Raw genomic sequence first — 25,163 nt, forward strand, 5'->3', positions numbered from 1 at the left:
GTATCCCTGCGATATGATCTCTAGAGCCCAGGGATCCTGAACATCTCTTGCCCAGGCCTGGGCGAAGAGAGAGAGTCTGCCCCCCACTAGATCCGGACCCGGATCGGGGGCTCTCGGTTCATGCTGTCTTTGGGGCAGCAGCAGGTTTCCTGCTCTTGTTCCAGGACTGGTTAGGCTTCCAGCCTTGCCTGTAACGAGCAACAGCTCCTTCCTGTTTTGGTGCAGTGGAGGTTGATGCTGCTCCTGTTTTAAAGTTCCGAAAGGGACGAAAATTAGACTGTCTAGCCTTAGCTTTGGCTTTGTCTTGAGGTAGGGCGTGGCCCTTACCTCCTGTAATGTCAGCGATAATCTCTTTCAAACCGGGCCCAAATAAAGACTGCCCCTTGAAAGGTATATTAAGTAATTTGGACTTAGAAGTAACATCAGCTGACCAGGATTTTAGCCACAGCGCCCTACGTGCCTGTATGGCGAATCCTGAGTTCTTAGCCGTAAGTTTGGTTAAATGTACTACGGCCTCCGAAATGAAGGAATTAGCTAGTTTAAGGACTTTAAGCCTGTCCGTAATGTCGTCTAGCGTAGATGAACTAAGGTTCTCTTCAAGCGACTCAATCCAAAATGCTGCCGCAGCCGTAATCGGCGCGATACATGCAAGGGGTTGTAATATAAAACCTTGTTGAACAAACATTTTCTTAAGGTAACCCTCTAATTTTTTATCCATTGGATCTGAGAAAGCACAGCTATCCTCCACCGGGATAGTGGTACGCTTAGCTAAAGTAGAAACTGCTCCCTCCACCTTGGGGACCGTTTGCCATAAGTCCCGAGTGGTGGCGTCTATTGGAAACATCTTTCTAAATATTGGAGGGGGTGAGAACGGCACACCGGGTCTATCCCACTCCTTAGTAACAATTTCAGTTAGTCTCTTAGGTATAGGAAAAACGTCAGTACTCGCCGGTACCGCAAAGTATTTATCCAACCTACACAGTTTCTCTGGTATTGCAACGGTGTTACAATCGTTGAGAGCTGCTAAGACCTCCCCTAGTAATACACGGAGGTTCTCCAATTTAAATTTAAAATTTGAAATATCTGAGTCCAATCTGTTTGGATCAGAACCGTCACCCACAGAATGAAGCTCTCCGTCCTCATGCTCTGCGAGCTGTGACGCAGTATCAGACATGGCCCTAGCATTGTCAGCGCACTCTGTTCTCACCCCAGAGTGATCACGCTTGCCTCTTAGTTCTGGTAATTTAGACAAAACTTCAGTCATAACAGTAGCCATATCTTGTAATGTTATCTGTAATGGCCGCCCAGATGTACTAGGCGCCAAAATATCACGCACCTCCCGGGCGGGAGATGCAGGTACTGCCGCGTGAGGCGAGTTAGTCGGCATAACTCTCCCCTCGCTGTTTGGTGAAATTTGTTCACATTGTACAGATTGACTTTTATTTAAAGTAGCATCAATACAGTTAGTACATAAATTTCTATTGGGCTCCACCTTGGCATTGGAACAAATGACACAGATATCTTCCTCTGAGTCAGACATGTTTAACACACTAGCAAAAAACTTACAACTTGGTTATAATCTTTTTTAGCAAAAAACGTACTGTGCCTCAAAGAGGTACTAACGATTAAATGACAGTTGAAATAGTGAACTGAAAAACAGTTATAGCATCAAACTTTAAAACAACAAAACTTTTAGCAAAGGTTTGTTCCCATTAGTAAAATAACAATAATTAAATTTGACATAAAAAATACAAAGCAACGTTTTTATTCACAGTCACTATAAGAATTCTCACAGCTCTGCTGAGAGAATTTACCTCCCTTCAAAGAAGTTTGAAGACCCCTGAGATCTATCAGAGATGAACCGGATCATGCAGGAAAAATAAAAGTAACTGACTGGTATTTTTTGATGCGTAGCAAAGAGCGCCAAAATGGCCCCTCCCTCTCCCACACAGCAGTGAAGAGAAACGAAACTGTCACAAATAAAGCAAAAAAACTGCCAAGTGGAAAATAATGCCCAAATATTTATTCACACAGTACCTCAGCAATGTAAACGATTCTACATTCCAGCAAAAACGTTTAACATGATAAATAGTTATTAAAAAGGATTAGTGACCTTTAACAGAGTAGTTCCGGTGAAATACCATCCCCAGAATACTGAAGTGTATACATACATGTCATTTTAACGGTATGGCAGGATTTTCTCATCAATTCCATTCAGAAAATAAAAACTGCTACATACCTCAATGCAGATTCCTCTGCCCGCTGTCCCCTGATCTGAAGCCTTTACCTCCCTCAGATGGCCGAGAACAGCAATATGATCTTAACTACTCCGGTTAAAATCATAGTAAAAAAAAAACTCTGACAGATTCTTCCTCAAACTCTGCCAGAGAAGTAATAACACGCTCCGGTGCTATTTTAAAATAACAAACTTTTGATTGAAGTCATAAAAACTAAGTATAATCACCATAGTCCTCTCACACATCCTATCTAGTCGTTGGGTGCAAGAGAATGACTGGGACTGACGTAGAGGGGAGGAGCTATATGCAGCTCTGCTGGGTGAATCCTCTTGCATTTCCTGTTGGGGAGGAGTTATATCCCAGAAGTAATGATGACCCGTGGACTGATCACACATAACAGAAGAAAAACACTTCTGGACTTCTGTTCCAAGTTTATCTATTCTCATCAGCAGAAGATTATTTTCAGTTATGGTGGAGATAAAAGCATGAGATTAAAATCCTTGATTTCATAACTGTAACAGCCATAGAATTGTTTTATAGAAAATTAGCAAATCTAGGTAAGTATCCACACTTACTTATCCCCAGAAGCACTCTAGCTCGACACCTTGCAATATAAGCACAATAATATTGCTCCCTGAGCATTTGCGGGGCCCTGGGCAAGACAAATTTGTGGGGTCCCACAGCCCATCGGTCATATTCCCCTCCCCCTGTATGGCCCAACCCTGTCCCAACATTCAGTGTTACCTATATACAGAATAACAGTATATATTACACATCTGGATACAATAAACACTTCTTAATAAACAAAATATAGGATATACATTGCACCTTCTTATACCCACACCCCTGAAAGTGCGAGGCCCCCCAAAGTGTGAGGCCCTGGGTGGATGCCCCTCTCCCTCTGCCCAAAGTGCCACTAAAAGAATAGGGTGCACTAAAAATGTTTCAGCAGTGTTAAGATGTTCTGTTTAAAATCTTTAACCATCCACTTGTTATAGCATTATTCTTTACGCGAGACAGGGTACAAGATTACATACCACTCATTATTAATTACTCTCCTCTTGTAATCTAGCCCACAGATACCAAGGGATACTAGTGTTTAATGACTTTTAGCATAATAGCTACCAAGCTGACACTAGAATAAAAATGTCAAGTTCTATGGAATCAGAGCATAATAATGACTAAAGGACACCAGTGTCAAAATTATATGCACTTTAAAATCTTAATGTGCCTTTAGGGATAGCCTGGTGGCTGTCAGGGTTTTTCCCTGTTTTGTTTGCCATGTGCTGCTGGCAGCCATTTTACTCACCTCTCTTCCTGACTATGGTGCATTGTGGGGATGCTGCTCATTTCCTGCACTTCCTTTTATGGCCAGACTGGTGTGCATCATCCGTGTGAGACAGGATGCAGTCTCAGAATTGTGATGTCATCACTTATTATTTGAAGGGCCTCTGTTCAGGATGCTTTGCCTTTGCGTTGTCTCAGACCTGTTTGTGAGAGTTCCTGTGTATTACCTGGCTGCCTGACGTCCTTCCTGGTTCCTGATCCCTGGCTTGTTCCTGACTCTGCTGTTTTCCTTGTTGCTCATTCTGGCTCGTCTGACTATTCGCTTTGGCTCCTGACTCGGCTCGTCCGACTACCAGCTCTGGTTTTGACTCCTGGCTTGTTATTTGACTTTTTATTATTTTTTGCTAATAATAAAGATGTGATTATTTTTGCACTTCTCGTCTCAGTCTGATTCCTGGCACCCTGACAGTGGCCCTCTGCCCTTGTTTGTGTGCCCCCCTGAAAAAACAGTAGAGCTAAGAATGTGTGCCATAGTTTTTAATGGCCCCAAGAAGCGGTAAGTGGAACAAAAAATGTGTGATTTGGGGATTTCTGGGGGGTGGGCAAAAATGGTGGAGAACAGCAGATAGAGTGTATCTTGAAACCTTACCTAAACGAGTCCATGTGCCACTGGACACTTATATTATTTGTGTATTTAATAGTCACAAGCTTATATACAGCCCCTAAGGCTTCTATTTTTTTTAAATCTGTAGCCCCTAGGTGTTTGGAAGGTGTCTAAAATAGTTCAATAGTTTTAAACTAAAAAACGCTCATGAGTTTGTGATGGAGGGAATGGAGGGGCATAGGCACTATAACACATATATGGTGGGCAGATCCCTGTTAGCTAGGCACTGGAAATCCACACATGTACCCAACATTACTGAGTGGAAAAAAAGAACTTGTGAATTACTGATGCTTGAAGAATACTCCTATGGAGAAATAGGCTATCAATGTTCCAAGATATTAAATTCTATTGGGAATCTCTACAGTCACATATACAATAAATGATACCACTCATAACATGAGGTCACCCTTTCGTTGTTCTGACTTTGAAAGATACAGTCTATATTACATCCCCTTTTCCAACCCCCTGGTCCGGTACCTCACCATCTTCCCCACACACCCTAAATCTAACACTCTTCCCCTTCTTTTCTTCTGTCGCTCTACCCAGTTTGTTTCCTCCTCAATTTCTTTTTCTCCCTTCCTTGATCACTTCTCTCTAAGTTCTATAAATGTTTTTTAAGTTGCCAATTAGATATCTGAGCTACAGATGTTTATACCGTACTTCCAGTACTTGAATTTTATCATTGGCTTTATTTTTTGCTTCTATACTCAACTACGCCGAAACATCTCTTAATTTATTATCAGAACACTAATGAAAATCGTATAGCATATTACCCGAAACGTGGATTTCTTTCTGTATTTCTTATTTGTTTGTTTCAAAAACCAATAAAAAATTCATATATAAAAAAAAACACGCTCATGTTTTAATACTGTGAAGACAGCATGGAAAATGTTTAACGCCATTTACAACTGTTTACTTAGGATGTTAAATTAATCAACATCGCTTTTACAGGCGTATTTTATGTTACTAGTGTCTCTGATCAGGCAGAAATAATGGGCTAGATTACAAGTGTCGCTCTATTTTACCACCAGAAGTAATGTTTTTGTATTACAAGTTGAAAATAAAACGTTTGCCCTCACGCGAAACCCGGTGCACGTTAACTAAAGGGCTTGGGTTATCGCAACCATGTTAACGTATTCTCAACCGTAAACTTCAATGGAGCATGGAAGGGGGTGAGAGAAAGCGCAAACAGAGATCTAAGTGTAGATCAAACATCTGGTAAGCCCCATGTATTTTTTTACAAACTACTCACAAGATAGTAGGTGAAAATAAGCACATAGGTAAAGTTGTATCCTTGAGCAGCGTCCAATGAAGAAAACAGCTTCTGTGGTTATAAGCTTTTTATTAATGTTTAGAACAAGCACTAGCTTTGTATATATTAGCAAGCCGGCTACAGCAGGTGGAACCTATAAATTGAGAACACACCTTGCCTAGCCCTATAGCAATGCAATTTTAATACAATGTAAGCTAGTCAAGTATAAAATGCATAAAACATATAAACCCCTTAGCTATATTGTTGCTGCAACACACTGCTAGCTAACAAAGCTTCACAGGAGTCTAAAAACTGTTAAAACTCAACGTACGTTTCATTCCATTACATAGGAACTTTTTCAAGAGTATGAACAGGTGTTTGTATTCAGTGTTTTTAAAAGCCCTAAACAGGATGTGGAGGTATGGCTCAAAGGAAAGTTCTGATTGGGTTTCAACTGCCCAATCAGATGTTAAAAACATGATACAACATGATGACAGAGTGATTCACAATATACTGAACCTGCTAATAGCAAAAACAATACTATGCCATTTTATATTCAATGGAGCGTGTTTTTAAAAAAGCCTAACATTTATCGCTCCCGCACTAACCTAACACCATATTAAACCCACAGCGTTATACTCGACAGGAGTTATTAATATTTTACATTCCAATGTTCTTCACATAGGGGAAAATGTTCTTTGTATTTTTAAATGGATATTTGTATATATCTATATACATCTAAGCCTGTATATATTCATATAGATATATAGGTATAGACATATATTTTACAGTTACATCATTTGATATATATAGAGATATCTATTAAAAAATAAAAAGAACATATTTTTCTATGTGAACAACATTGGAATGTAAAATATGCATAACGCGTTTCAGGTTTCGCTCAGTAGGTCTACTGTGGGGTCAGTTTAGTGCATGTTATGTAAATATAAAATATTGAAAAAAATTATAATAAATATTAATAATTATTATAGACAAATTCTAAAAAATAATTTAAATATATACGTATGTTTTACAGTAACTATAATAATTATTTATATTATTAATATTTTTCAATATTGTATATTTAATATTTACATAACGCACCTTAAGATAACTAATTATTCATGTGTGCTAACCTGACGCTACAGCTCAAAAACCAAAGCTCATTCCGCATATTTCACATTCCAATGTTCTTCACATAGAGAAACATTTTATTTTTATTTTTAAATATATATATCTATATGTATCTGATAATTTTATTGTAATATATATATATATATATATATATATAAATTCATACAAAAAGTCCAGTGAGTGCAAGTCTTTTGTTCCTGCATTTAATCTCTACTAGCACCCTGGCCGTTGTGATAAAGTGAGAGTACACATCTCTGCTACGAGTAATATATATATATATATATATATATATATATGAATGTCTATTTAAAATGTCGATATGTATATGTTTTTATATGTATATATATATATATATGTATGAATATGCATATACACATATATAAATACATAAATACACATGTATATACACACACACTTTTATATATATATATATATATATATATATATATATATATATATATATATATATATATATATATATATATGTATATATATATATATATGTGTGTGTGTGTGTGTGTTGCAGTCAAATACATGACTAAATACCATGAACCTTTGAACACATAAAAAAAATGTTATTGATATATTTATGAATACTTTTTAACATATAGTGGTTATATGAGTCTAACTCTTTATTTTAAAGTCTTCATGTTGTGTTTGGTGCAACTTTTTTTTTAAACTCTTAGCCTTTACGTGAGGTCTTCAGTTGCACTAACCCGACGAGTGTTTAATTAGATTGCACTTGAGCGAACGAATTTACTTTCTAATTTTAATATGCATGCAAGTTAACACTACGATAGCACACCACTTATAATCTAGCCCGTTATGTTTTTTTTATCCATTGTTATTGTCTAGTATAACCACAAATGATTCCTAAGCATTTTGGGAAAATGTTTCTGCAGGATTGAGGAGAAATTGTTAATTTGAAGAGAAAGAGTGAGGACAATTCGGGGACTGAAGGTATGAAGGGCTAAAGCAGATATTTATTCACATTTCATAACAGAAATCTGGCAAACTACCAAGTGCTACAATTTGAATTTAATAAATCTTCCAGGAACAAAAAATATTGAGAATGAACAAGCTTAAAAAAACGGTGTAGTCAAAAATAAGAGCTGATTTATAAGCAGACTCTTTAAAGGCCAAACTAGCGTACAATTAAAAAGCTTGGTTTCATTTAAATTGTTAAAGGAATTTACAAATGTTTACACTGTGTCAACCCCTGTAAATTGTTAAATTATAGTCAAAGTCTTGCTCAAGCAAAATTCCTCCATAACACACTCGATAAAGTTGTGGCAGGTGATTGGAAAAAACGTATGAATGGCTGCTCCTGATTGGCTGTCCAGCTGTATCAAATTTTCAGTGCTTAAATGGATCGTAAAGTCAAAATTTAACTTTTGATGTTTCAGAAGGAGAATGCAATTTTAAACAACTTTCCAATGTATTCCAATTTATTAGAATGATCTAATTTGCGCTGTTCTTTTTGTATCCTTTGTTGAAAAGCATACCTAGATTTGCTCAGGTGCAGCAATGCACTACTGGGAGCTATTTGCAGATTGGTGGCTCTTGTCATTTGCTCACCTAATGTGTTCAATAAGCTCCCAGTAATGCATTGCTGTTCTTTCAACAAAGGATACAAGAGAATGAAGGACATATTTATAGTAAAAATATATTGGAAGTTGCTTGAAATTGTATGCAGTATCTGAATCACGAAAGAGAAATTTGTGGTTTCAGGTCACTTTAAAAACTTGGTAACAGAAGAATTGTATTTCAAATTAAAAGAACTCTAACAAAACAAAGTGTTTATTGTATATACTAGAAAATCCATTTAATTAACTTAATAGTTGAAGTGATGTCAGAATAATTTTTATTTTCACCCTCCCCTAGGGTAAATTTGAGAGGCAAACAGGATGTATATATCTTGCCTGCTTTGGAAGAAGATAAACTCATAGCGTATATCAGCAAATAAGTACTGCATTGTAAAAGAATTGTTTAAAAATCACTTAGTACTGTCATTTTATTAGCATAATCTACAGCACTGGTGTTTAAACCTCTCCTCAGACCTCCCTAACAGGACAGATTTTGAGGATATCTGAACTGGAGCACAGGTGAAATAATCAGCTGATTAGTAAACATGCTAACTTTACCTGCTCTCACCCAAGGTAATCCTGAAAATCTGGCCTGTTAGGGTGGCTTGAGGACTGATTTGAAAATGTGATCTACAGGGTTTTGCAAATCAAGAGCAGTTTGGGTATATGAAATCTGGTGGAATTAATGTCTGTGGTCTTCTTTGCTGTAGCCAGTTTGAAAAGATATAAATAAGCTTGTGATCTGAGCTAAACAATCACTGTGTAGAATATTGCAGGCTCAGGTCAATTTCCCCATCTCTTGTTTTTGTTTAAAATTGTGTTTTTCCCATGTTCCCTAGAGAGGCCAAAAAGCAAATTCTATAACCTCCAAAGGCTTCAAATAGGATTGCTGGTTTAGGCAATTTGCAGCTTTTGGAAACTGTAACTTACAATTTTTTTTGGCCTTTCCAGGGTTGGGGCAAAGCGCATGATGGAGGCTCTTCAGTCTTTCAGGGGAGAGGGCAACAAACACAGTTTTCAAAAGTATTTTACAGCAAAAGAACACACAATTTATAATGCAAGTATATTTCAAAGCTGTTTGATTTTGCTTAATTAAAGGGACATAATACCCTTATGCTAAATCACTTGAAAAAGATGCAGCATAACTGTAAAAGGCGGAAAATATCACCTGAACATCTCTGTGTAAAAAAAATATATTTTATCTCAAAATTTCACAATAGTAAGTGCTCTGTGAATAGTTATACTTCAGCTACTGTCAGATGTATGTTAAAGAAAAAAACAGCCAATCAGCTTCATCAGTGCTGATGTCACACTTTGCTTTACTGTGATCTCATGAGATTTAACTGGAATCTTGTGAGATTTCATAGTAACTTCCTTAAACTGAGGAGGAAAATAACATGATTGTGTCTGCACATGCCAGATGCACACTTTCTTGCAAGTCCTGAGACTAGCAGCCTGGTTGGCTGCTTAATGTCCCTTACATTGGGATGTAGTTAATAAGGCCATTTTAAAGGTAAAATATATCTTCCTTTTTTACATAGAGATGATCAGGTGATAGTTTCTAGTCGGCTTTTTACAGTTATGCTGCGTCACTTTCAAGTGCTTCAACATTTCAGTATCATTTCCCTTGAAGCATTAAGGGCTAGATTACAAGTTTTGCGCAATCAATAGTGCATGGTGCGTTATCTTTTGTGTGATCTCTGGAATTACACATTAGATGGCTAAATATTTTAACCAAATCATCTTAAAGTGGCTTAAAAACATTTTTAGCATGTCATTCTTTTAAACGATAATTTATTGAGCACTATTAACTATTAGCTCACTCATTGCTAAAACAAGCGGCGAGTTAAGTGTTGTGCTTGAGCGCAATACAAAATACCACTGTAAAATGTAGAGCTTTATACCATTATTATTAATAGTATAGCACAGAACTACAAAATGATCTTCACTACTTGTGCAAGATCAGCTTAGCGCATCCTTAGCTCAGCGCACAATCAGTTTAGTGATTGAGTGTTATCCTACATGAATTTACCGTGTGCCCCCACAGAAGTTTATTATATTAGAGATTTAGTGCACTCATGCTATTTGAAATGCAGATGTTAGCGTGCCCTAGACTATAGCTAGAGCGATAAGAAAATAATTTTCGACTGTAAACGCACAGTAGCGCTAATATATTTGAGGACTTTTATGGGGAAATGAAATTTTGCATAAATGTATGTTCTTGAACTGAATAAACCAACATGTTTTTTAATGTGGGAGCTGACTCTATTAGCCAATGAGAAAAATAGTCACAGGAGACCCAGATGAAAGGAATCAGACACCTCCTGTTAGTTCCACCTCAAATTTAAAAACCTTTTACTTTTTTTCCACAACAAAAGTATTTTAACGTGTTTAAAAGCTGCTTTTTCATAAGTATGATTAAAACAAACCCTTTGAGTAATATATCCCTTTAATTAATGGTCCCTCTATTAATTTATTAGTACAACATCTATTTAAAAGCTTTTTCTTTGAGATGTTGCTACTCAGGTTGCAGTCATTTTAGCCCAGGATCTACATTGGATTTACCATTCAATATAATGCTGTGTCAAAATTCTAGGATCACTTGAAACTCCTAGTTCATTTCAGCTATGCACAGAGGAGAATATGATGTACCCATTTACCCTGATTATGTACCAAACAATACCAGAGAATACAAAACTGAGTGTGCTGTCCCCTTAAATATTCATCACAATGCCTTGTGAATACAGCTCATTGCTTGTGTTATACAGGTATTTCCTCAAAACTCTTCCTATGAATGATGTACTGCATATTAATACTTGCAATATTCTTTTTAAATGCAAAAGGACACCCAGAGCACTAATATAAAGACACACATTGTGCAACAGCATACAGTTGGTGAAGATGAGTTAGGTCATGGTATTCCCTTTGTTGGGATGCAATAACAAGCTTCAGCACAACAAATGCAAAGCCATGTGGTTTACAAAACAAAGACCCCTGATCAGACAAGCAAACCACAGAATAGTAATTACACCATCATTATGATAATGTTTTTCCTATTTTACAGCAAAAATGTTTTAGTTCATGCAAAACGAATGAGATTTAAATATTCAAATAAAGGAATGCATGAGAAAGCTCTTAATATCTTATCTGTGTTCCATTATTAGTATATTAGATCCTAACAAAAGGGTATTAAACATATAAATAAAGCAGCAAACACTAATGCTAATGTATTTTCTGCATACTATATACTGGATAACCATGCATGTTTACACAAACAGATACAGCATCACATGAGATCCTGTTCCTTAAAGCATTTTCTTAGGTGTAAAATGTGTACTTACACTATAGCCCCAGTGTAATAATTGTTATATATAACCAAGAACATTCTGCATCATATGTAAACACAGAGGGGCCGTAGGCAGTTACTCAACTGCTCTGTCACAAAGGGGTTAAACCACTGCACACAAGATAAAGCACAGACCAACCAGTATACTTTATTTATAATAACACAATAAATATGTATTATGACTTAACTCATGATTAGCAAACCTGTGCTGCCCCTGTATCAATACCCAAGTATCATCAATAAAAACACTGGTGTTTCAAAGCTTAGACAACTTATAGTTACATAGCATAGCTAAAATACACACGTTCACAAAAACCCACACAGACAGCACATTGCAAATATACTCAGCATCACATCTGCCATCTAACAGCACAACAGAGAAGTACAATTAATAGTTGTCAGGTTGTTGCAGTTCTGCAGTTTACAAATTATAGTGGTACCGGTAACAAAGAGGTTAAAGCTGCATATACCTTCTGCATGTGGCTGCAATGACATCCTGTATCAGCAGGATCCATTCACACATAAACACTACTTATCATAGAACAGGGCAAGCACTTACTTTTACCCAGTCCTGTTTTCCAGTCAGTCGCCTCCACTGCCCCATAGCTCTTCATTGGCCTGTCTGTCTCCCCAGTGGCAGAGATGGACCTCTTTAACTCCACAGATGTCTGCATGGCTGGCTGTGTGTCCTGCTCCTGCGCTATCCTGGCTGGATGCTAACAAGAAACAGAGAGAGAGCTGGATGGCTGGCTGGGTGAGTGGGTGGTTGAATGAAGGGGGGAAGGACTGTTGCCTGATCCGATTCACTCCATCCTCATGTGCTATCTCCCTCTTAGCTTCAGCAGCTCAGCATTTAGGAGGAGGCTGGAGGGCTGGGTTGTGACGTCACTGCATCCCCGTGGGGCTCAGAGGACCAGAAAAGATGCAGGGAGCATGCGCACTGGGGGTTTGGCATCTCCAGATCTGGGTATCAGAAATAAAATGAGACTAAGGCTTTTGCTATTTAACCATTGAATGAAAACAGTCATCAATGATTTACACACCCCATATCATTCCATAAGTGCATATATGTGTTTGTGCGTGTATACAATTGTGTGTATATACTAATATATTAAAGTATTCTTATTATTTATTATTATTATTATTATTACTTAATCAATTATACTCTATTAATAATATTATAATAATAATAATAATAATAATAATAATAGAAATAACAGCAGCTTAATGAAAGTGTCATCATTATTTATATTTAGGTCCAGATTCTGAGGTGGTGAATTTATGATCAGGGGATATACTAAGACAACAAGAGCAACAATACAATATTACAAGAACTAACCACATAACAATATACACAATATTACAAGAACTAACCACATAACAATATACACAATATTACAAGAACTAACCACATAACAATATACACATTATTACATGAACTAACCACATAACAATATATACAATATTACAAGAACTAAACACATAACAATATACACAATATTACAAGAACTAAACCACATAACAATATATACAATATTACAAGAACTAACCCCATAACAATATATACAATATTACAAGAACTAGCCACATAACAATATATACAATATTACAAGAACTAACCACATAACAATATATACAATATTACAAGAACTAGCCACATAACAATATATACAATATTACAAGAACTAACCACATAACAATATATACAATATTACAAGAACTAACCACATAACAATATATACAATATTACAAGAACTAACCACATAACAATATATACAATATTACAAGAACTAACCACATAACAATATACACAATATTACAAGAACTAACCACATAACAATATATACAATATTACAAGAACTAACCACATAACAATATATACAATATTACAAGAACTAACCACATAACAATATATACAATATTACAAGAACTAACCACATAACAATATATACAATATTACAAGAACTAGCCACATAACAATATATACAATATTACAAGAACTAGCCACATAACAATATATAAAATATTACAAGAACTAACCATATAACAATATATACTGAGACAGGAGTATAGGAATATATTATTTTAGAGAACTTATTTTCAGAAAATAATTTTGTTAATAAAAAAAAATATATATATAAAAACATTATATCCCCATCATCAGAAAAGGTATGATACTAATGTGACACAAATGTTAAAGACAAATATATATACAAAAATAATAATATTATTAGCAGAGAACCCATTTTAAATACACAAAAGGGAATGTGGGTAATATGTGACAAAAAGCACTTATAATAGTTTCATGTAAGAATACCAGATATAAAATACAACTTAAAGGGACACTCAAGTCAAAATTAAACTTTCATTATTCAGTTAGAGCAAGCGATTTTAAACAACTTTCCAATTCACTTCCATTAAAAAAAAGGAAAAACAGTCTTTTTATATTTAAACTTTTTGAGTCACCAGCTTCTACTGAGCATGTGCAAGAATTCACAGAATAAGCGCATATGTATTTGTTATTGGCTGATGGCTGTCACATGATACGTATATGCATTTGTGATTGGCTGATGGCTGTTACATGGTACAGGGGGTAGTGGAAATAGACATAACTTTTAAAATTGTCATTAAAAAAATCTACTATTCATTTGAAGTTCAGGCTAAGTGCTATTGCATTGTCTTGTTATCATGCATTTGTTGATTATGTAAATCTACTGTGTTGACTGGTCCTTTAACAATGGGCTGTAACAAGAAAGCTCTTCATAAACTTTAAAGACATGGAAACCAACAAAATGTTTGTGATTTACACAGAGCATATTATTTTAAAAAAGTTTTCTGTTTACTTCTTTTATGAAATTTGTTTCATTCCCATGGTATTCTTTATTGAAGAGATATAGGTGTCTGTAGAACTACATGGCAGAAAATAGCTCTCCCATCTAGTGCTCTTGCAAATGGATAACATTTTTGCAGAACTTCTGCCATATAGTGCACTCTCCTGAGCTTACGTCCCTGCTTTTTGACAAAAGATACCATGAGAGCGAAGATTTATAGTAGAAGTAACTAAGAAAGTTGTTTAAAATTGTATGCACTATCTGAATCATGAAAATAAGTTTTGGGGTTTCCAGTCCCTTTAAAGGGACATAAATCTAAAAATTGAAAGTGCATTTCAATTTTGGGTTAAAGCATTTTTGCAATACACATGTATTATGTTAAACAGCGGGCTATGGAGCATATGATTTAAAGTCATCATCAATGTGATACGTATCAGCCCAACTCTCAGAGTAGCAGAGATAGTGTTTAAATGTAAATGCACAGGGCAGATGTAGCTACATATACAGGGGAAGGTTTGCTTGTTTGCTGATGATACAACAATTTGTAGCAGAGTTGATTTTCTAGGAGGGGTGGATCAAATGAACTGTGATATTAAAAAGAAAACTAGAGGAGTGGGCAAATAAATGGGATCTGAAATTGAATATTACCAACAGCAAAATTAGGCATATAGGATCTAAAAACCCAAAGGCCAATTATAGTCCCAATGGTACATTACTGACTGTAACTAAAGAGGAACGATACTTTGGAATTATTATTTCAGATGTTTTAAAATTTGGTAGACAATGCAGCAGTGCAGCCAGTAAGGCCAGTTGAATACTTGATTGCATTGGGAGAGGTATTAGTAGCAGAAATAGCAAGGTTCTTCTGCCACTTTACAGATCATTAGTTAGACCAAATCTGGAATACTGTGTACAGTTCTGGAGACCATATCTTCAGAAAGATATAAATAAACTAGAAACTGTCCAAAAGAGACTACTAAATGGTACATGGTCTAAAATATAAAACGTACAATGAAAGACTCTATCTAAATATGTATAGTTTAGAGGATAGAAGGGAAAGAGGTGACATGATAGAAACCTTCAAATATATGAAGGGACTTAATAAAGTGGAAGCTGAAAACATTTTCTACAAAAAAATAAATGCCAAAACAAGGGGTCACAATCTTAAAGGATTACTTTCTGTTATAATTTTTAAGCTAAACAACTAACATATTAAAGTTAATAAACATTAATTAAAACCTACTGACCTATATTTTCTCCAAAACGAAGTTTCATAACGTTCTAAAAGTTATATCTTTTATTCGCCGATAATGTCACGTTATCCTGCCCACTATTTTCAGCACTGAGTGTTCAAAATACTTAAACCAATAACTTTGTGTTTAAAGCGCCATTTTGAAACCTAGGTATTGTAAACGGATTGGTACAGAGCAAAGGATACCCACGGAGTGGGTTTGGAAAACAATTAAATTTGCAGACAAGATTTGTGATATACGGTAGAGATATGTTAATGAAATGCTATTGATAAAAAGCGTATTTGGGGTAGTTAGTTAGTAACAGGCATAGAAAATATTTACTTACAGTGGCCCTTTAAGTTAGAGGGTAGCAGATCCAGGAGAAATGAATGTGAGGAAGTATTATTTTTTTTTACAGAAAGGGTGGTGGATTCATGGAATAAACTTCTAATTGAGGTGGTAAACACAGGGACTGTAAAAGGTTTCAAAATGCCTGGGACATGCATCAGGCTATCCTAAGAAAACAGTAACATGTAATATGGGTAGACTTGATGGGACATGCATAAGGCTATCCTAAAAAAACAGTAACATGTAATATGTGTAGACTTGATGGCACATGCATAAGGCTATCCTAAGGAAACAGTAACATGTAATATGTGTAGACTTGATGAGACATGCATCAGGCTATCCTAAGTAATAAGTAGCATGTAATATGTGTAGACTTGATGGGACATGCATAAGGCTATAATAAGAAAACAGTAACATGTAATATGGGTAGACTTGATGGGACATGCATAAGGCTATCCTAAGTAATAAGTAACATGTAATATGGGTAGACTTGTAGGGACATACATAAAGCTATCCTAAGGAAACAGTAACATGTAATATGTGTAGACTTGATGGGACATGCATCAGGCTATCCTAAGTAATAAGTAGCATGTAATATGTGTAGACTTGATGGGACATGCATCAGGCTATCCTAAGTAATAAGTAACATGTAATATGTGTAGACTTGATGGGACATGCATCAGGCTATCCTAAGTAATAAGTAGCATGTAATATGTGTAGACTTGATGGAACATGCATAAGGCTATCCTAAGTAATAAGTAACATGTAATATGTGTATATGTGATGGGACATGCATAAGGCTATCCTAAGAATACAGTAACATGTAATATGTGTAGACTTGATGGGACATACATAAGGCTATCCTAAGTAATAAGTAACATGTAATATGTGTAGACTTAATGGGACATGCATAAGGTTATCCTAAGGAAACAGTAACATGTAATATGGGTAGACTTGATGGGACATGCATAAGGCTATCCTAAGAAAACAGTAACATGTAATATGTGTAGACCTGATGGGACATGCATAAGGGCTAAGGCTATCCTGAGAAAACAGTAACATGTAATATGTGTAGACTTGATGTGACATGCATAAGGCTATCCTAAGAAAACAGTAATATGTAATATGTGTAGACTTGATGGGACATGCATAAGGCTATCCTAAGAAAACAGTAACATGTAATATGTGTAGACTTGATGGGACATACATAAGGCTATCCTAAGTAATAAGTAACATGTAATATGTGTAGACTTAATGGGACATGCATAAGGTTATCCTAAGGAAACAGTAACATGTAATATGTGTAGACCTGATGGACATATATAAGGCTATTCTAAGAAAACAGTAACATGTAATATGTATAGACTTGATGGGACATGCATAAGGCTATCCTAAGAAAACAGTAACATGTAATATGGGTAGACTTGATGGAACATGCATAAGGCTATCCTAAGAAAACAGTAACATGTAATATGTGAAGACTTGATGGGACATGCATAAGGCTATCCTAAGAAAACAGTAACATGTAATATGTGTAGACTTGATGGGACATACATAAGGCTATCCTAAGTAATAAGTAACATGTAATATGTGTAGACTTAATGGGACATGCATAAGGTTATCCTAAGGAAACAGTAACATGTAATATGGGTAGACTTGATGGGACATGCATAAGGCTATCCTAAGTAATAAGTAACATGTAATATGTGTAGACTTAATGGGACATGCATAAGGTTATCCTAAGGAAACAGTAACATGTAATATGTGTAGACTTGATGGGACATGCATAAGGCTATACTAAGTAATAAGTAACATGTAATATGTGTAGACTTAATGGGACATGCATAAGGTTATCCTAAGGAAACAGTAACATGTAATATGGGTAGACTTGATGGGACATGCATAAGGCTATCCTAAGAAAACAGTAACATGTAATATGTGAAGACTTGATGGGACATGCATAAGGCTATCCTAAGAAAACAGTAACATGTAATATGTGTAGACTTGATGGGACATGCATAAGGGCTAAGGCTATCCTGAGAAAACAGTAACATGTAATATGTGTAGACTTGATGTGACATGCATAAGGCTATCCTAAGAAAACAGTAATATGTAATATGTGTAGACTTGATGGGACATGCATAAGGCTATCCTAAGAAAACAGTAACATGTAATATGTGTAGACTTAATGGGACATGCATAAGGTTATCCTAAGGAAACAGTAACATGTAATATGTGTAGACCTGATGGACATATATAAGGCTATTCTAAGAAAACAGTAACATGTAATATGTATAGACTTGATGGGACATGCATAAGGCTATCCTAAGAAAACAGTAACATGTAATATGGGTAGACTTGATGGGACATGCATAAGGCTATCCTAAGAAAACAGTAATATGTAATATGTGAAGACTTGATGGGACATGCATAAGGCTATCCTAAGAAAACAGTAACATGTAATATGTGAAGACTTGATGGAACATGCATAAGGCTATCCTAAGAAAACAGTAACATGTAATATGGGTAGACTTGATGGGACATGCATAAGGCTATCCTAAGAAAACAGTAATATGTAATATGTGAAGACTTGATGGGACATGCATAAGGCTATCCTAAGAAAACAGTAACATGTAATATGTGAAGACTTGATGGGACATGCATAAGGCTATCCTAAGAAAACAGTAACATGTAATATGGGTAGACTTGTTGGGCCTTTTTGGTTCTTATCTACCATCAAATTCTATGTAAAATCTGTCACTGAAGCATTTATAGGTTTTACTAGAAGCATTTTTGTGATGCACGTGCACTGCCAAAATATTCCTAACTAAATTATAATGCAACCATGACGAACCTTTCAGTTTTGTTATCATTACCATTTGCTAAGTTTAAAATAAAAAGATCCAGCCTAATCTCTTTCATTTCTATTTCACTGAAAAATGTCTCTGTTTTCGAGCAGTACATTTAGAAAGCTAATTAACCTTTTCACTGCTAACGTCTAAGAGTCAATTTTGAGCTTTTTTTGCTACCTACATTTAAACCCTATTGTAAGTCAAATTTCAGTGAATGACCCATGCAAATGACATATTGTTTTTTTCAGCAGGCTCTGCAGATACCCAATATACTATTATTATATTTATTTTTAATGACATGTGAGATAGCTGTGGCAAAAACTGTTAAAAAAAATGTATACATTTTTAGTTAAAAATGCTGGAAATGGCCCTTGACGACTGCAGTTACTGTGATCACCTTACTAAATAGTCGTTAAGGGTAGCCACATGTGAAATAGGAACCCATATAGGCTTTAGGGGATTATAATATTGATTAGAGAGGTCCAATTGTGTAGTATAGAAATAAAAACACACCACAGTGATCACCTGACTATACAGACAAATACATATATTTGTTCAAGAGAGGGGCTTATCTACTAGAAAATAAACTTTATTAGGGGTCTCTAGACATTCCAGAATTTATTTACTGCACATATAATGTAACATTCACAAGCAAATCCCGTTTGAAAGAGCAGACGATTCTCTTTCAAATGAGGGGTCTTTGGAGGTTTGTAGCTGCTAAGGGAGCTTAGATTGAGGGGTTTGAAGAACCTCCCCCCTCTGGAATGTCTAGAGTCCCACTACTGGGAGCCAGCAGCTGACTGAAGGCACATACATGCCTCTAGTCATTGGCTCAAAGTGTTCAGCTAGCTCCCAGTAGTGTATTGCTGCTCTTTCAACAAAGGATACAAAGAAAATTAAGCAAATTTGATAATATATGTAAATTGCAAAGTTATTTAAAATTGTATGCTCTATCTGAATAGTGAAATCTTTTTTTGGTATTATTTTGAAATATTCTCAATGATATTTAAAATACATTTCAAATAGTATAATTTTATGATTACTTTAACCTATAATGCTACTGTGTAAAAAAAAAACTCTTTTATTTTAAATTGATTGAATAAAGCAGATTCCTTAATATAACTTACCACTGTTTATTCTCTATCTCCCCCTGCTGCCAAAAAAATATATCACTTCTCTAGTTGTAATAAATTTCACTTTTAAAGGGAAATTAAAGTAATTTAGAATATATCAGCAATTAAGCGTGCCATTACAAAACCTATGTATAAAAAATGTTTTCTAAGATTTTAAAGGGTCTTCTGTTTGTTTAAAAACTGTGCTATGTTCCACACTCCATAGAGCAGCCAAAAAGCAAAATCTACTGGGTTTGCAGGTTACATAATTTGTTATTCTGGCTTCTCTTTTAAATGTAATATGTATGTCAAGAAATGGTATATGAGAAGGTGTTTGACAGGAAATGGCTCAAAGTTATATATGTGTGTATGTACGTATAAATGTACATATGTACACAAACATACATATACATAACTAAACACACACACACACATATATATATATATATATATTATATTATATACATCTCTGAGTCCATCCCTGTAATAACAATGTTAACAAAATTTATTTTTATAGAATTAATTGAAATAGCATTGTTCTTCACTCAGAAGAAAATGTTTTATATATATAGATATATATATACAGAGAGAGAAGTTATATCAGCTCAATAACTTGTTCTATGGCGATTTACCAGTTTTTAATGCTTTCACAGAGAAGAATTCTCCGGAAGTATGATCCTGTCTAACAAGGTCAGTACAGCCCCAAAATATCAGGCAAATCTTCACTGAACAAGGAACATTGAAACCCCAGACCGTCGTTTCAGCCTTTATTGGGCCTCGTCAGTGAGGTGCAGCCATATTCCTTTAAGTACATTGAACAAGGAGTCCATATCTGGTTTCCTGTTTTTCCCTTAGGGAGACTAAATACATACAGAAAGATTGGCTGCACCTCACTGGCAAGGCCTAATGAAGGACGAAGTGATTGTCTGGGGTTGTCATGTTCCTTGTTCGGAGAGGGATTATCTCATCAACCCTCACAAGAGCCTCTGACCCAGCTGAAGAGAAGCAGCCCCAAAGCATGATGTTACCACCACAATGCTTAAAAGTCAATATGGTGTTCCTAGGATGATGAGCTTTATTAGCTTTGTGCCAAACATATCTTGTTTACAGTTTAGGCCAAAAAGTTCAACCTTTATTTCAAATGAATATTGCACACTTTGCCACATGGTTTGTAATGACTGAATAAAACATTTGGCATAATTTAGATAGGCTTGGATTTTCCTTTTTGTAAGAAAGGGTTGGTGTCTACCCATAGCCCTGACATGTGCAGAATACGATGGTTATATGCAAGGAGTGACCTATAACACCCAGAGATTTCTGCAGCTCCTCCAGTGTTGCTGTTGGCCTCTTGGTAACCTCCCTGATAGGTTTCATCCTTGTACTCTCATCAACTTTGGAAGGTCATCCTAATATTTGCAATGTATCTGCGGTCTCACATTTTTCCACTTATTGATAATGGTTTTAACAGTGCAGCATGGTACATCCAGTGCCTTCAATATTCTTTTATATCCCTCTTCTGATTGGTAGTTTTCAATAATTAGATCTTGCCGTTTCTTTGGCTCTCCCAGTAGGATGCAACCCCAAACATTCAAGCAAATCCTACAGCAACAGCTGTCTTTAATCTGGATTCAATCACAATCACTTTATTGATGGCAGGTGCAGGGGCGGAACTACAGGGGGTGCAGGTTACAACTGCGACTGGGCCCCCAAGGGTGGAGGCCCAGCTTTAAAAAAAAATTCTCAATAAAAAACATTGACCTGCCACTGCCTGCACTGATATCATGTGTGATTTGATGCTTCACTAGTGTCTCTGTCTCTGACTACAGGAGTTAGTGTTTCTGTTTTACCCATTGGTGTTTATGTGTGTGTGTGTATGTGTGTGTGTGTGTGTGTGTGTATGTATGTATATGTGTGTGTATGTATGTATGTATGTGACTGTGTGTGTATTTATGCATGTATGTGTGTGTATGTTTGTGACTGTATGTGTATTTAAGCATGTATGTGTGTGTATGTTTGTGGAACCAACAAATTACAGACCTTGTTACTACAGCATGGGGGGGCGGGGGATAAACAGTGTCACTATACAGTACCACTATATACAGTACGGGGGGGCTGTAACATGTCACTGACTACTGTTGTCACTTTATATAGTACTAGGGCGGGTAGGGTCAGGCCAGCCATCTCACCGGCAGATTACAGACTGTGTCACTGACTCACTATATACAGTACTGGTGGGTTAAACAGTGTCACTATACAGGGTCGGCTCCAGAACGAATCAAATGGGGGGGCATTTTTTTCTGACGAGGGGGCACGCATTTACAAAGCATATATGAGAGTCAAAATAAGAGCAGACCTACATATTCTGCAGGAAAGTGTAGCTTCTAGCTGGCTTATCCCCCACTATTAACATTTGGAGAATATGTGCTAAATCACTAGGTAAAAGAATGAAGTCTAAATCTTATGCAGTGCACTAAAACAGAGCCATTAAACTTGAGACCCCCAGTGCAATAGCTCCTTAAAAACAATTCACCTCTTAATCACCATGATCCAAAACCCTTAAACTCAGATGTACTGTAGGACACACTATATGTCATATAGTGTGTCCTACAGTACATCTGATTATATAATCTAACCTGCACATATTTACACATTTTATGCACATATCGTAGTAATAATAAATGGTTAGGATTTGGCAAACAACTTGTTTATTGCCACTTAATAAATTAATTAAATCTTTTTGTAGGTAGAAGTTATTTTTATTTCCAGGCACAGACACAAATAAGTTAGTAAAATAACTGAATGGGTAAATGGATGAATGTGTGAATGAATGGTATTGATGAATGGATTGCTGAAGGAGTTTAGCAAGCTTTATCTGCTGTTGCCAAGATTATTTTAAACTTTGCTGCCTGGCCCTTTAGCATAATAGTATAGTTTAGTATAAACATAATAAATGTTAAATAAAGCATAATATAAAAAAAAGTATTAAATACAAATGTGTCAAAATAGTGTGCTGCTCTTTTTTTAAATTAATGTTCTTCCAGAAATGTATAAATACAATATATATTATGGATATATGGTGTGTGTGTGTATATATATATATATATATATATATATATATATATATATATATATATATATATATATATATAATAAAGAGGTTCCCTCTGTCTCCCACACACACAGCTCACTCCCCAGTACCTTAAATAAATATAAATATCATCCCTTATATACATAAAATTATAAATAGGTTCCCTCTGTCTCCCACACACACACAGCCCCTCCCCAGTACCTTAAATAAATATAAATATCATATAGACATATATATAATATTATAAAGAGGTTCCCTCTGTCTCCCACACACACAGACCCCTCCCCAGTACCTTAAATAAAAATAAATATCATCCCTTATATACATATATATAATATTATAAAGAGGTTCCCTCTGTCTCCCACACACACAGACCCCTCCCCAGTACCTTAAATAAAAATAAATATCATCCCTTATATACAAATATATAATATTATAAAGAGGTTCCCTCTGTCTCCCACACACACAGACCCCTCCCCAGTACCTTAAATAAAAATAAATATCATCCCTTATATACATATATATAATATTATAAAGAGGTTCCCTCTGTCTCCCACACACACAGACCCCTCCCCAGTACCTTAAATAAAAATAAATATCATCCCTTATATACAAATATATAATATTATAAAGAGGTTCCCTCTGTCTCCCACACACACAGACCCCTCCCCAGTACCTTAAATAAAAATAAATATCATCCCTTATATACATATATATAATATTATAAAGAGGTTCCCTCTGTCTCCCACACACACAGACCCCTCCCCAGTACCTTAAATAAATATAAATATCATATAGACATATATATAATATTATAAAGAGGTTCCCTCTGTCTCCCACACACACAGCCCCCTCCCCAGTACCTTAAATAAATATAAATATCACTCCTTATATAAATATAAATAATATTATAGAGAGGTTCTCTTTGACAGACACACTCAGTCACACACCTTATACACAATTTTATAACATCACAGAGAGGTTCCCTCTGCTCTGCCACACACATGCACACAGCCTCCCTATTACTTTATATAATATATACACAACCCCCTCCTCAGTACCTTACTATATTGCAAGAAGGTTCCCTCAGTCTCACACTTACAGATACGTTTGCAGCTAGATCCCATCCGGCTGAAGGACCTGTGATGTGAGGGCTGTGACTTTATTGGTACTTTAGCTGGAAGGGACCAAGCCAGATACTACATTTTGCTGTATACATTATTTGTTATCTGAGCTTGCTGCTTTGTAAAATACATGGGAGGCAGCATGACAGCTAGGTCTGATGTGTGCACTGAGAGGTGAGGATGGGGAAAATTACCCATAAAAAGTACCTGCCTGCACTACAGCTGCCTTAGAGCAATGCTTCAGCTGCTGCCCTAAGTAAATGCCTTGTGAATGTGTGCCTAGTGCAGAATACACCTTACACTTAGACTGACTGAGCAAAACAAATCTAAATAACATCACTGCTGAATGTGATGTTTTTTCTCACCGTGACCAGCCTAGTCTTGCTGCTTCTTTCCTCCTTGCATCACCTCACGCTGATTCCCTCTCACGAGTCAGCTCTCACTCTTCCCGCGCTGGGACTCTGGGTGGGAGGAAGTGATGAGTCATGATGAGTGTCAGGGAGAATGCAGCGTCATCATGTGAGGCCAGCTGGATCAGTCAGTCATCTTCAGCAGTGCCAGCCACCTATTGTGAAATAGGTATAGCTAAGTCATACCCCAGCCTTCCACTGCACTGACTGAGTGCACATTTGAGCGTGCACAAGCCCCGCCCCCAGAAAAGGTGCGGGGCAAAAAAATAAAACATTTTAAGTAAAAAAAAAATAAAAAAAATAATTTACAAAAATCCTGTGTTTTGAGGGGGCACAGCATTCCATTTGGGTGGGCATTGCCCCCCAAAGCCCCCCCTTGGAGCCGACCCTGTCACTATATACAGTAATAGGGGGTCAGACCATCTCACAGACTGTGGGCACAGGGTACCTCCTTTTGCAGACATGTAATCTGATTCACATTTTTTTTCTGTGTTAAATGTTAAAAAAAAAAGATAAAAAAGATATGTATCAAATTCACCTTCTTTTTTGGGCGGGGCCTTCTTAGATTCTTGCACATGGGCCCAGTGGTTTCTAGTTACGCCTCTGGGCAGGTGTATGCTATTTACCTACAGGCATGCATTAGAATGTTATTGGTTCACT

General features: G+C 36.2%; 1 protein-coding gene across 1 annotated transcript in view; it reads right to left on the reverse strand.

Annotated features, from left to right (window-relative positions):
- The window catches only part of BMERB1 (bMERB domain containing 1), a 238,853-nt gene extending 214,200 nt beyond the window's left edge, over nt 1–24,653 (reverse strand). Inside the window, exons 1-2 of the mRNA XM_053695276.1 lie at nt 24,459–24,653; nt 12,066–12,469 (exon numbers count right to left, since the gene is read on the reverse strand). Coding sequence (XP_053551251.1) covers nt 12,066–12,180 — 115 coding nt within the window. The 5' untranslated portion in view covers nt 12,181–12,469; nt 24,459–24,653. The remainder of the gene's footprint in view (nt 1–12,065; nt 12,470–24,458) is intronic.
- Nucleotides 24,654–25,163: the final 510 nt, after the last annotated feature.

The sequence above is a fragment of the Bombina bombina genome, chromosome 11, assembly GCF_027579735.1.
Source record: "Bombina bombina isolate aBomBom1 chromosome 11, aBomBom1.pri, whole genome shotgun sequence".
Lineage (NCBI taxonomy): Eukaryota > Metazoa > Chordata > Amphibia > Anura > Bombinatoridae > Bombina > Bombina bombina.